Genomic DNA, 13,209 nt, shown 5'->3' with positions numbered 1-13,209 from the left:
AATATTACAGAAATTCCTCTAAGATTCTTCCAAAAATTCACACCATTGGCTCTGATTTGAACGGTATTCAGTCTTTTGTCCAATCTGGTCTAATTTCTGTCAGATTTGGGGTCCTTGATGTAAAAAAGTTTCAAAACCACTACTCTAAAACACTGTACTCTAAAATCCTGCCTTTTATTTTTAATGATAATGAATTCCTAACTTATTATTTCTAAGAAACAGGTCTTAATTCATGGTCCAGTACAGACACTCATTGACATGTATATGGTCTCCAGTGAGGATCTGTTACACCAGTTATATAATTCATAAACAAATGGGAGCTATTAATAGGTCTGGACTGTTGAGCTGGTGGCAGGGGTTGAGTTGAATTTTTAAAGCAGACACTTAATGACGTTGTGTTTACAGGACTCGATTGTGCGGAGGAGGACGTTGTGCTTAATTTGGCCGATGTTAAAAACTATCTGTGTATGTTTTTTATAGACGCACCTGTGTCTGTTCAGGCTGGCATGTGTGTTGAGAGTTAGATGAAAGTGTGTGTTGTCACCATGTGTGTGTGGGTGGCCTGTTGCTCACAGAGTGAGTGGAGTGTGTCCAAACCAGCAGAAATGTCACCTGCCAGCCCGCGTGCAGGGCTTTTGTTGTGGCGTGCGCCCGCGGTATGAATCTTCCTTAACCTGAGAGTGATGACGAGACGCGACTGGCCGACATTTCCTCATCATCATCGCCTCCATCAATCTCACCTGGTCAAGTTTTTGCTCAGCACAGTAAAAAAACAAAAAAAACAAGCCTTTAACTCAGTGCTGCCGGGGAACTCCACACATGCTCTGAATGAAATCCCACAAAAACACACGGACCAAAACAAAACAAAGCAGCAAAAAAACCCTGTCAAACTTTGTTTTACTTAATTCTAATTTTACATCCGATTATAGACAATACACAGATGTTTATGACAGGCTTTGATCGATTTGCGCCGGGCTTCAGATCTTGTTCCCGTTGAGCCTGTCGTGCTCGGAGCTCGGCTTGCTGAATTGATCCTGCGTCTAATCAAATCCACACCGAAGGCCTCATCGTGTAAGGACGCAGAGTTTTCCATCCCCTTAAAAGTTTGACTCAAATTATTTTCAACTTGACATGTCAAAGTCAGTATAATGATGCTCCCTCCTATTCTGTGTTGACATTTTGAGAAAAAAAAAAAAAGATCCAGTTATTCGTTGTCTTGCTGAGAATTGGATGAGAAGATCAATACTACTCTCATGACAGTGTGGAAAATATGAAGCTACAAGCACATAAAGTGGGAAGACTGTAAAAAAGAAAAGGTACAGCTACAAGGATGGACTACCAGCATCTCTAAAAGCTCACTGAGCTACACAATTTATTAGAGTCGTTTAATCTGTGCGAGAAAACGGTGTAAAAAAGCAACACATTGCAGTTTTGGTGTCACTTTTTTTGGACCGAGCCGGCTGTTTCCAGTGTTTATGTTAAGCTGAGCTGAGCAGATGCTGCTTCCAGCTCCATGTTTACTGAACACACATGAGAGCGGTATCGATCTTCATCTTCTTCGTCTTCTTCTTCTAACACTTGGCAAGAAATCAAACAAACATCCCGTCTGTCGTAGCATCCGCAAATAAACACCTCACTGATCACTCTGTGTTGCATCTGGACATATACGTGTATATATAGTACACATGGTATGGATGAGTATGCAAGTACTGTCTATGTGACCATGTGCTCAGAGTGTGGATATATGCGTTTTTATGTGAGATATGAAAATGTGCTTAATGAGAATCAAGAAAGGTTTCTCTAGACTTTACAAGTACAACAGTAGTGTTATTGCAAAAATAAAGATGAAAATTTTGAAAAGTAGTGTATATATCTACAAAGAAGAGCTATATATACATTTCTATATACGCAAAATACAAGAAATAGGGTCAGAGGGAAAAAAAGCAAGTACTATAATAGCCAGATTGATTGTCAAGTAGCAGCAATAGTGTATGATGAATGCCAACAGCAGCCAATTTGTAAACAGCAGCAATATTATATATATAAATATGTCAAGTGTACTGTGTTGTATCCAAGCAGAGCAGTTGCAATGGCGTGTGGTCTCACCTCAGCCATCATGAATCCTTATTGTAAAAACTAGTTTTACGTGCCACATTGTTCATTTCTTTATTCTTACTTCCTGTTACAATCTTCTTTACTTTTTACTTTATTTATCTGGTGTAGAGAAGTCTCATCCAGTGAGATCACAGAGCCCTGACTGGAGCAGTTATATTGAATTTTCAAAGTTAATTGATAACTGTTGGATCAAACTGTTTGCTCAGTTCACAGATTCAGTGTGGGAGTCTTACCAGGGACCAAGTTGGAGAGCGGACCTGCCACTCTTCATCTGTGCAACAACCTACTGGCTCTGGCCCGGGACGTCCCTCCCGTCATCATCGGCCACTGGAACCTCCCAGACCTGCGCAGATATGGACCCGTACCCAACGGGTTTGTGTTTGAGGGGGGAACCAGATGCGGTTACTGTAAGTTCATCACTGCTTCTATTATTATTTCTACACGTCATTCAGATTTGTTTCATTTGGTTCTTTAAAACATTGCAAGAACTGGTTCCTAGGCTCAAACATCACAATATGTTTGCAGATATAAAACGTCTTGGAAGATTAATGAGCAACAGACATTTGGTACATAGGCAGAATGTACATAATCAAAGGTTTTAATGAAGAAGAGCGTAAAAAAATCAGTCCATAAACAGAGAAAATGAAACATAACATTTGATGATTCTTGATGTTCAGAAAACAGAAAGACTCCGAGTACGACCACGTTAATCACTATCTTCATCATCTCGTGGCTGTGATGTCTCTGGTGTGAAATTAGGTCACGTCATTAGAGGCTAATGGCTCATTAAATGGTGATATGAGCCTGTGTTTTCCTTATGTGTATCTCAAACAGAGCAATTAATCACTGGGCTGTGATTCACTCGTACCTTTCACTCATCAGTGGCCGTTTCATAGCGAGGAGAGAGAATCTGCCGTTTAAGTTTGAGTCTTTTTATTTTAAGTAATTAGGTCGTTCTGTCTTCATTTTGCTAATACGGTTTGTGCAAAAATATAAAACATTTTTTTTTCTGCTTCCCATGGCTGCAGCAGTAAACAGTCTGCAGAAACAAATCTTTTGGTCCAGCAGCCCGGAGAAAATTGATCATCCTGGCTGCAGCAGCTCATTTCCCTCCCAGGCCTGTTTTTTTTTTTTTTTTTTTTTTTTTAAGTTAAGGATTGTCTGGATGAAAAGTAGCTGTCATAAATGGAGGGTTTTTGATCACTCTGTCGTTGTCTGTAATGTCTCAGCGGTGAATAATTGATCAACTGTGGACAAATGAATGTGATTCATGGAAGGGACCAACCAAGAAACATGAAGCCATTCAGAAGCTTCTGTCACATTCTGGATACATGTTTGTGGTATTATATTTATAATAGTCATAGTTAAAGTCATTTGGCTTTACCTTTCAGAGAAGCTGTCAACAATAATGAATATAGTTATTTTTTGATTCAGCTCATTCTCCTTCCTCAGTGTGTTTTGATGGATTTAAATCATTTTGCCGCCGTGGATGTTTCAGGGCTGATTCCTACGTTCAAGCGCCTCCACTTCCAGCTGGCATCCCGGTGTCAGTTTTAGGATTAGTGGGTTGATCTGAGTCACTGGATGTGTTCTCCTCTATCTGCTCCTACATCTGGCCTCCCTCAGGGCAGACACATTAAGAAAAAAATGCTCAATGGAATTTTATGACATAAAGAGAAAAGAGCCTTCACACGTGTTTTATCTCTGCCAGAAGGGTGAAATGTGCAGATGCAGGATTTTCAATGGGTTCTTGTTTAACTGGCTCGTATCTGAAAACCATGTGATTGTGATGTTGATTGGGCAGCTAATGGCCCTGCAATGTACTCCTTCAGCTCCAGCTGTTGTTTCATTTTGTTGCACCGGAATAAAACTTTTCATATTAATCTTCAGTTCAGAGTTGAGGATGTGTTTCCTGGCTCATAGAAAAACAGTTTGGAGTTTCCTGCTCTCATTCCCGCTGCTTTGTAAAGTATCTGGACGTCCTGTAACTTCTGTCTGAGGCTGTTTTTGTTGTCCTTTTCTTTTTTTTTTTTTATGGTTCTGCTTCGTTTCAATGAAGGAAAATCTTCAACGCTTCAGTTCAGTCTATGACGATGCCTCTGGAGCCTTATCAGATGGGTTCAAGAACCACCAGTGACACCGTGGCTGCACCTAATATCATATTATGGCGTTTTTCCACTACATGACTCAGCTCGACTTGACTCGACTTGACAGCGAAAGCTGTCATGATGTCATCTTCAACGCAACATGCAATTGAGGATATAGAAAGGGATACGAAACAGAGAAAAGTCTGCACCTCCTCAACTGACCTTGGCATCGTGTTAAAGAAATAATACAAGGCTGAGGGTTCGGTTACCTCGACAGTGAGCAGTGCGCACAGTTGTTGTTTGGATGTACATGCTCACGTTACCCTTTGGTGTGACATCAGTTTACTTGGAGCCTTGGCTGAGGTTTGGTCAAGTAGGCATTTGTTTACTACCCATTAATGTGGCTGTGAGGCCTGTGACTGGTTGTAGTGTTTTGTTATTGTGACTATTATTATGATTGTATAATCCTCCTTGAAACTACGGTGGCCCCGAGAGCTCAAAAACACACACATAAGGACACAAATGTGCTTCCTGGGGACACAAACAGTGACAGACCACAGTTATTATTAGTATTTTAAATGTTTGTTTAGTTCATCATGACATCAATATACAGTATCATGATTCAGATCTCATTGCAAATATGTTCTGTACTGTAATTGTGAGATGTCGTGCTAATGTGATCTCAGCGTGCCCCAGCCGTGTCCCTCACTTTTTGTGTGTTTTTTTTATTCTATTTTTTCTATTTTTTAATTAGCTGTTGCTCTCCTGTGGGGCTGTTGTCAGCCAGACACCTGATCTGAGAGCATCAGAGCCGCCAACAGAAACAACTCCCACTGTCCACACGCTACCGTGCTGCCCTCCGTTTCCATCATCCACTCCTGTCACACTTAGTTTTGCAGTTTAGTCACTTTAGAAATGATGTTTCTGCCCCGAACAGTGGAGGCTGTCATGGCAACATATTAATGTCCACTGGGAGATGAGATTCAAAAAATAAAAAATAAAAAAATAAATCGCAGCTTGTGCTATTTCAGTGCTGCGTGAGTGCGAGTAATATCCAAATATTAGTTTTAGAATTGAAACATTAGGCTGTTAGAGTTGATTTGATTTGTGCAGCTCAGTAATGGAGAGAATACGACATCCAAGGTGCTAAATTCATCTCTTTTTTTCGTCTCATTTGCTCGTCGTGTTTTGTTGTCTGAGTTGGAAACAGAAAAACAGCTGCTTCATGACAGCGAGGAACATACTGGAGGAAATAATTTGGGATCAACCCCCCGCTGCGCCCTCAAAACCCACCGTCATGTGTCAGCTCAGAGAAGCTGTTTTTGAGGAGTGTGAGTTATCCCTAAGCTCAGATGTAACACTCATGGTCGTGTGTGTGTGTGTGTGATAAGGTAAACCACAGCTGGGAATAGGCACGAAAGCATTAAAGAGAAGAGTGTGTGTCAACACCTGGAGGAGGAGGAGGAGAGGGGGAGGGGAGGGGAGGGGCTGACACGGGGGGACACACCAGAGACATCAGAGCGTTTCGGACACGCGATGGAAACGCGACACTTGAGAATGTGATTTGTGATTTATTTAGCTCCATTAACTCTTCAGCAGAGACTCGCGCATAATGCGAAGAAGGTCAGGCATCACTTTTAGTTTCACTTGAGCAAATATGAAAAGAAGTGAGCGAACGCTGAGGTGCATCGAAAATGTCTGTGTGTGTTGAAGGGCGAGCATTCCTGCGACATGTTATCTCCCAGCACAGTTTATCCACAGCAGAAAGAGAACTGGACCTTCTGACCTTTATGTCCATGTCCTGCTCGATAGGTCATCTTCAGTGTGTCGTTTACAGTTGGTAATTCTGGGTTTATGTATGAATCTAAAGAACCAGAGCTGTAATAATTATTCAATAAGTCAATGGACAGAACATTTTATTATCTTTTAACATCTTTAGTAAGTTTGAAGTGAAAATACCAAACATCTGATGCTTTCATGTCCTCAGATGTAAATATTTCCCTCTCTTTTATCTTATTGGACTGTAAGAAACTATAAAACAGGCAAATAAAGAGTTAAAGCAGAAGTAAGCGATCCGGTCGTTTTAGCTAATGCTCTCGTGAACTCGTACTGGTATGACTTCACAGGTCGGAAAAACACAAGTTACGGGCTGCCTTGAACGCACCATAACAGTCCTCGTCCCTACGTCACCACATTCAGGCGCATCCCTTGGCTGCACACACAGCCCTGCATGCTGTTCTCTCTCCTCATTGGATAAAAACTGTAGGATACGAGAAAAGTTTTCTCCTCGGCGCAGAGCAGAGCAGAGTGACTGACAGACCCGTGTTTCGGTCCAAACACTCTATGTAAGTGATTGCTGTCGGAAGATATAACTATTTAAGACTTATATTAACACAAATATATCACTTACTTCTGCTTTAATTATTTTAATCATTAGTTGCACCTTTGTATATAAAACACTAGTGTAACAGATAAGTTTAATAATTCCTGTAGCTTATCAAGTGAAAATGCCAAAGATTTCCTGGTATTAGCTTCAAAACTTCTCACACTGAGCAAACGTGTCACAGTGGCATCAGTTGTTTCCATATGTGGTCTTGCCATAGACTAGTTTCATATTAGATTTTACCTTGTCTTGTTTCATTATGACAAAGACATCAGTTCACCTCAGTTCTGCTCTACAGAAGTTTTTTTTTTGGTGTTTTCCTACTCCTCATTTTAGTTTTTGAACTCGCACTATTAGTGTTTATGTTCACTCCCATCAGCTCATTCATCCTCACCTCACAGCTGTCTGAGGTGATGAAGCTTTAAAAAGGGACAGTCGGCTCCCTGTGCAGACTGAGAGACAAAGTGAATGACTTGCTGGAGAAGGAAGTGGAGGGTTTAGCATTTAGCTATTTTAGTGTTGTTTATGGGATAAGTCTTTTTTTCCCCTTTTTTTTATAATATGAATAATTTTACTAAAAATGAAGATATGCTTGTGTTGGTGAAGGCAAAGTTGAGAGAGAAGCTGTGATATTTGTTCATGAGGAGAAACTCTGTGTTTACCGTTTGTGTGTCTGGATGATTTTACTGCTGTTAAAAATAAAAGGATGACCTGTAAAGATTCAAGCTAATTTACACTTGGTGAACAAAATTTAACAAGTGTTGCGACTTGTTATTGGTTAACAATAAACTGGTTAAAAAAAAAACTAAACAAAACACAACTCCGCCCACACTAGTACTTCTTTCCCAGAATGAGGGAATAAAATAACTCCATAAAATGCTTCTTTATAAAAGAAGAATATATATTTATATCTATTGTGTTTCTACACAGAATCTTTAACAAGCTCTGCCTCTCATTGTTTTGCTGTTTGGCTCTGGTCGTTCACCTGATGTTCAGCCACCTGCTGTCAAAAGTTCGATGTGTGTAGATGAGTATAGATGTGTGTAGGTGTGTGTAGGTGTGCGTCCTCACAGAAACAAGAGGAGGAAGTTTCAGCATCAGTCGTTCTTGTGCCACAGTTACATCTCTGATAATAATCACATCCACCTCATCATCGCATCACACTGTGCAGGTGATGATACATACTTCAGTCTCAGCCGGTCTCAGACATCTTCACAGACTTTGCTGCTGACCTTTGACCCTGCTCAATGCTAGGGGGGTTGTCAGGAATGTGATTGAGACCAGCCTTGACATGGGTGGTCTCAGGAAGAGGGCGACACAACGACCCTCCATCAGTGACACCTTGTAATGGACAGCTGGCCGTATCGTCAGAGGGCGAGGTCAAGAGACCTCTGGAGAGCTTGACCTCTGACCTCTACATCACTGCACCTGATTTGATGACAGTATAGATCAGTGTGGAAGATGAAAGAGGAGCCATAAAAAGCCAATTAGATTAACTTTTATACTTGATAAAATGATGAACAGCAACAATGACCTCGGCAGGGAATCGACCCTCATTATAAACGACCAAAACCTGGCAAAGGATTCTGGGACAGAACTTTAGTCTTTGTCTACTTCTTATTCCTTGATATTCTTCTTGTTTTTCATTACAATGTGTCCACTTTTAGACTGTATTTTATTTATTTTATTTTTTTATTTATGTAAAGGTATTGGTTTTGAAACAATAATGAATTAATGGATAGAAGGTTAATAGTACTGGACATTCTTTCAGTTATTTAAAGAGCAAATGAAAAGTTTTATAATTAAAATATCAACTATATTGGCACAATTATTGAAGAACTTGAAATTATACTTATCCAGTCTTTTGACAACTTATAATAAATCAGTAAACAAATCAATCCATCAATTGATTGATCCTTAGACAGTTTTCTTCTACCCAATGTACAATAATATGATAACAAATCACAATACATAATTCAGTCTCTACAAAATGTAAATATGAACCATGTTGACAGGGTATATTTTCTATATTTTAATATGCAGGGTAATGATTTTATGTTTATTATATTTGTATCCTTGTATGAAGCACTGTTACACACCAGTTTCCTGAGTGACATTAATAAAGTATCCCAGACTCTGATGCTGACAAACTGTGACCAGCATCAGTACCTTCCACCTGGTGCAGTGTGTACTGTATGTTTCAGTGCAACACGACACTAATAAAGTCTTGCTTTTTACAGGGGCCGGTGTTTTCCTGCTCGCATCTGCTGAGAGCGAGCAGATCAGCTTTCTGTTCGACTGCATCGTCCGAGGCATCTCCCCCACCAGGGGCCCCTTTGGCCTGCGGCCAGTTTTGCCAGGTCAGTACCGAGAGGTGTTTAATGCTGCTTAGCTGGGAACGGGGCTGGACTGCGTGTCAAGAGATCTCCACAGACGGGTGGCAGAGTTTAGGCGTGAGCGACTAAGGTGGATCTCTTGAGTGATGATTATGTAGATAATGACTAGCTGCACTGTTGCCAGGGAAGAAGAACAAACACTTAAATCAACACTTTCCATGATAATTGTAGCGAACGCGGCTCCTGTGCTTCCAGGGATTGATGTTGGTAGCGAGGTGCGCTGCCTTCCTGGAACCAAGCCATTTTTGGCAGAATGAGTCAGAGGCTTGCTCTGCGGATGGATGTGCTTTGATGTGTCTAAATTATGACTGACGGTCGTTTTTTTTTAAATATATAATTGGGTAATCCTCTGAAGCAATTTATAATTTTAACCCCTGACTTAAGCGTACTGCGGTGAATGTAAAGCTGCGGGTGACCTTAACCATCCATACCAGGATGACTACTGTATGCTCGCTGTGATTATGGCGGCGAGTTCACTTGTCGCCTATCTATAGTTGAGTGTGTGGTGCTACTGGAGGACGGGCTCACTTCCAAATAGCCATTAGCTTTGTTTTACTATTGTTACACCATGGTCGTCTGGCAGGATCTCAGTTTGTACAGTAGTGAAGTGGTGGAGCTAATATGTGAACATCATGACCTCCATTTGGGAACATTTGAAAACTAAAGTGCAGTAAGTTTCCCAGAGTTAATAGGGTGGAATATTTTAATAGTGAGTCGGTTACAGTTGTTGGTGCATTTGTGTGATGATGAGTACCGAGCTCCAACCCTGTCCACCCTCAGCTTCTCTGCTGCCAGTAAAGCTGACAGAATCTGGTTATTTTCCTGGCTTTAAAAAAAAAAAAAGTTTTATTTTTCAGCACACAGCCTGCTTTAGGAGAACATTACTGTTGTTTAATTTCAGAGCTGGAAATGGATTAAAAGAGTTTTTTGATAGTAGTAATTTCTCACTGCCAAACATTTTCTGGCTCTGGCGTCGCAGCTGTGAGGATTTTCTGGCGGTGAACAGAAGACGAATATTCAGGGTCTGAGCTGCAGATGAAGATGAGGAAACAACTTAAGATGTTCTCTGTGTAAATTTTATGTACATTTTACGTCAATATCCTAAATCAAAATCTAGAGCTCTTTCTGACAGTTCATGGACTGGGACTAACTGACTTAAATATATTTACATTATGAACCAGTTAAACAGGTTTTATATGTGAGGTAACAACCCTTCAGAGAATCATCACCTATCCCCTTTTCCCTCAGTTTTCAGCATCTTTCAGCTCTTTGTTAGGGTTTTATGGGCCATAAGTTATATCAGCACCACGTCCAGATGTATGCAACCTCTAAAACCGACTTTACACTTCCTGCACAACAAAGTTAGTGAATGAAAAAAAAGTTACTTTGGATAAGTAAACAGAAACAAATGAGACAAAGAAGGAAAGCTAATGTAGGACAATGTCTGCAGGATAAAAATGCAACTGTTTGCTAATATTCTCGCTAATAAGGTTTGTAAAAAAATCTTATTGCAGCTTAGCTTTAAATCTGATATAAATTGTATCTTGGCATGTGGAAAAATGAACTTATGAATGATATGAGTCAACATCTCATCTACCTGCCTCTTCAAACTTTTACTCCATCCATCCCACACCTTCCAAAAAAATAGAAACAGGTGAAATTATCTCGGATACAAAGAATCACTCTCCTCTCTGTATCTTCTCCTGCTTCAATTACCCAGATAAAACATGTGGATGCTCCATCTAAAGTCACTAAAGCTGTTAAACATTATCTGCTCTCCCATCGTCCACTTCAACACCTCTGATTTTCCACTCGACCAGTTTCGAACATTTTTCTCACCCAGTCTGCAACTTAACAGAAAATGCGGGGCGGGTGAACTGTGTGTGTGTCGGGGGTTTCGCACATATTCTGGTTTTCTCACATCTCGCCGCCCCGACCGCAGGTTGAGCTCATACTCCTATTATTGTTGCGCGTAGTAGAATAAATAGCAGGGAGGATGTTGCAGGGGGAGCGCGGGGTCAAAGTCACAGTTCACACAAGCAGAGCAGCCAAAGCCTCCTAATCACTCCGGGCATGTATGTAACCTCATCCACAGGATTCCTCTGCTGCCTCCCCCCCTCACTGCATACTCACCACTCACTCCCCCTCCTCTCCCCTCTTCTGTTCCTCTTGTACTGCCTTATTTCTCTCTGCAGCTCGTCATTGTTACCCATGCGTGGTGTAGCGTTTTGACCTCGCTTTGCTCTTTGTTTAGTTTCCTGGGTACAAACTTTCAGATTTAATCACTAAAATGTTTTAGAAAAGGAAATCATGAGGCTTTAACTTAGATTTAACTTTTATTAACTTTAATTTTGGTTAGTTGTTATTATGTAAAGCCAATTTCCTTGAACTTTTTGTTTTATAATGAAATCCTGTCACATTCAGCTGATTTAGCTTCGACTCCTCATCTCGTAACCGTAGGATAACATCTCTGCAGCCTGTTTACAGCTCGGTGCCCTCGATGCCAGATACTAGAGCCAAAGAATCCTCACTTGGTCAAAGGGGAGGGGGCGTTAGAGGAGATTAGGTGGGATGAGCAGGCCGCAAAAATACAGCCCAGTGTGATAGGCTGCCACACCTGTCAGTTCAGCAGGTGCTACCCACGGGGATACGTGCCACTTTGGTCCGTTTGGCTGCTGCGCTGCATTTGGGGCGAGCTGGCAATAGCAGGGAAACCTGCTCAAACGGAGTGCAGGTGGCAAATGAGGCGGCAGGTACGATGGTGGACTCTCCATCAGCTGATGGTCGAGCAGCAGCAGCAGCAGCAGGTGGTGGTGGAGAGGCTGCGCTGAACTTTGATTTTGTTTTTCACAGCTTTTAAGCACTACACAAAACACAAAACCTTCCATTTCCGTCTGTTTGGATGCAGCTGAGATGAGCCATGTTTTATCTTTTTATCAGTCTGTGTGGTTTTCGCCATGTTGTTGCTACACTTTATTAATAAAACCACAGAAGCACTTAAGTACCAATAAAATACATCTAATTTTTATGTCAGATAAAGGAGAAAGACACATCTAGATGAGGAGACTGTTATTTAAAAAAAATATTTGTGCACAATTAAATACTGTCCAATACCAAATTACCACTTCTGATTGTCAGGATTGACAGGAACACACTGGATGCATGGCGTATGTGTGACAGTTGCGTAAAATATATTGATTTTCATTTCAGTGCACATGTTTTTGTTTCAGTACCATATCCCTGCAGAAATAGAGATAAAACACCTGTTGATGTCATAATTACATCATAGTAGCAGCAGCATTGCACAAAACCAACAGCTTCAAGGCTGAATGTGAATATGATACAAGTATAAAGTATATTGATACATGGCTGATTTTAACAGCCATGTGTAAAAAGTGACATTTTTCCTGCAAAAACTAAATGAGAAAGGGATTAATAATGAAAAGAAATCCAACATTCCTGTGACCATGCGATAGTACCTACAATAAGTAAGTTATCATAGTGCAAAGGCCTATCTCTTCTGGAGATGAATTACATCTGTTTTTCAGTTCAGCAGGAAGCCTGGCCTTTGTATTTCTTTCTTTTCTTTTTTTTGTTCACCTGTGCTAAACTTAATTCCCGGGGAAGGATATAAACACATTTATTCTGCATTGAATGTTCCCAAGAGGCCTCTATCAGTATTAAATTGAAGATCAACCAGGACTCCTCCTAGAGCTGAGCACAATGCTACAATGAGTAATCAAGGAGACGCTCCAGAGATCCTGTTTTGGAGATGGCGGAAAGATCTAGGACAACAATCACTGCACCTCTCCCCCCATTTGGCCAGTGAAGCTTCAGTGAGACACATGGAAGCTGTTGGAAATCTGCACAAAAAAGGAACAAAGACTTTAAGCTCTGACAAAATCAAGAATGAACTATTTGACCTCGATTCTGAGCGTCATGTCTGGAGGAAACCAGACATGACATCTCCACACAGGATCTCTGGAGCTTCGCCAGACAGAGATCCTCAGATCTGTGCCATGACACAATCCTCATGTCTCTGAGCTCTGCGGCTCCCTGAGCCTCGATCAGATTCTGCATCCTCTCCATTTTTTCTTTTTCACACCACCAGAGGAGCCAGTTTGTATAATCAGACAGTCACAGAATAGAAACCAATCAGGAGTAGAGCTAAATCATCTTTCCCACAGAGAAACTCCAGTGCTTTTCTCCTCCCATCTTAAATAACCGA

General features: G+C 41.0%; 1 protein-coding gene across 1 annotated transcript in view; it reads left to right on the top strand.

Moving 5' to 3' along the window:
• Positions 1–13,209, top strand: part of LOC311001602 (protein Dok-7-like) — a 41,705-nt gene that overhangs the window by 3,652 nt on the left and 24,844 nt on the right. The window contains exons 4-5 of the mRNA XM_083992705.1: positions 2,322–2,522; positions 8,826–8,945. Of these exons, the coding sequence (XP_083848831.1) occupies positions 2,322–2,522; positions 8,826–8,945 (321 nt within the window). The remainder of the gene's footprint in view (positions 1–2,321; positions 2,523–8,825; positions 8,946–13,209) is intronic.

This window comes from Trachurus trachurus (genome assembly GCF_905171665.1).
Source record: "Trachurus trachurus genome assembly, chromosome: 18".
Taxonomy (NCBI): Eukaryota; Metazoa; Chordata; class Actinopteri; order Carangiformes; family Carangidae; genus Trachurus; species Trachurus trachurus.
Note: the sequence above shows the minus strand (reverse complement) of the source record. Positions and strands in the feature narration are given on the sequence as shown.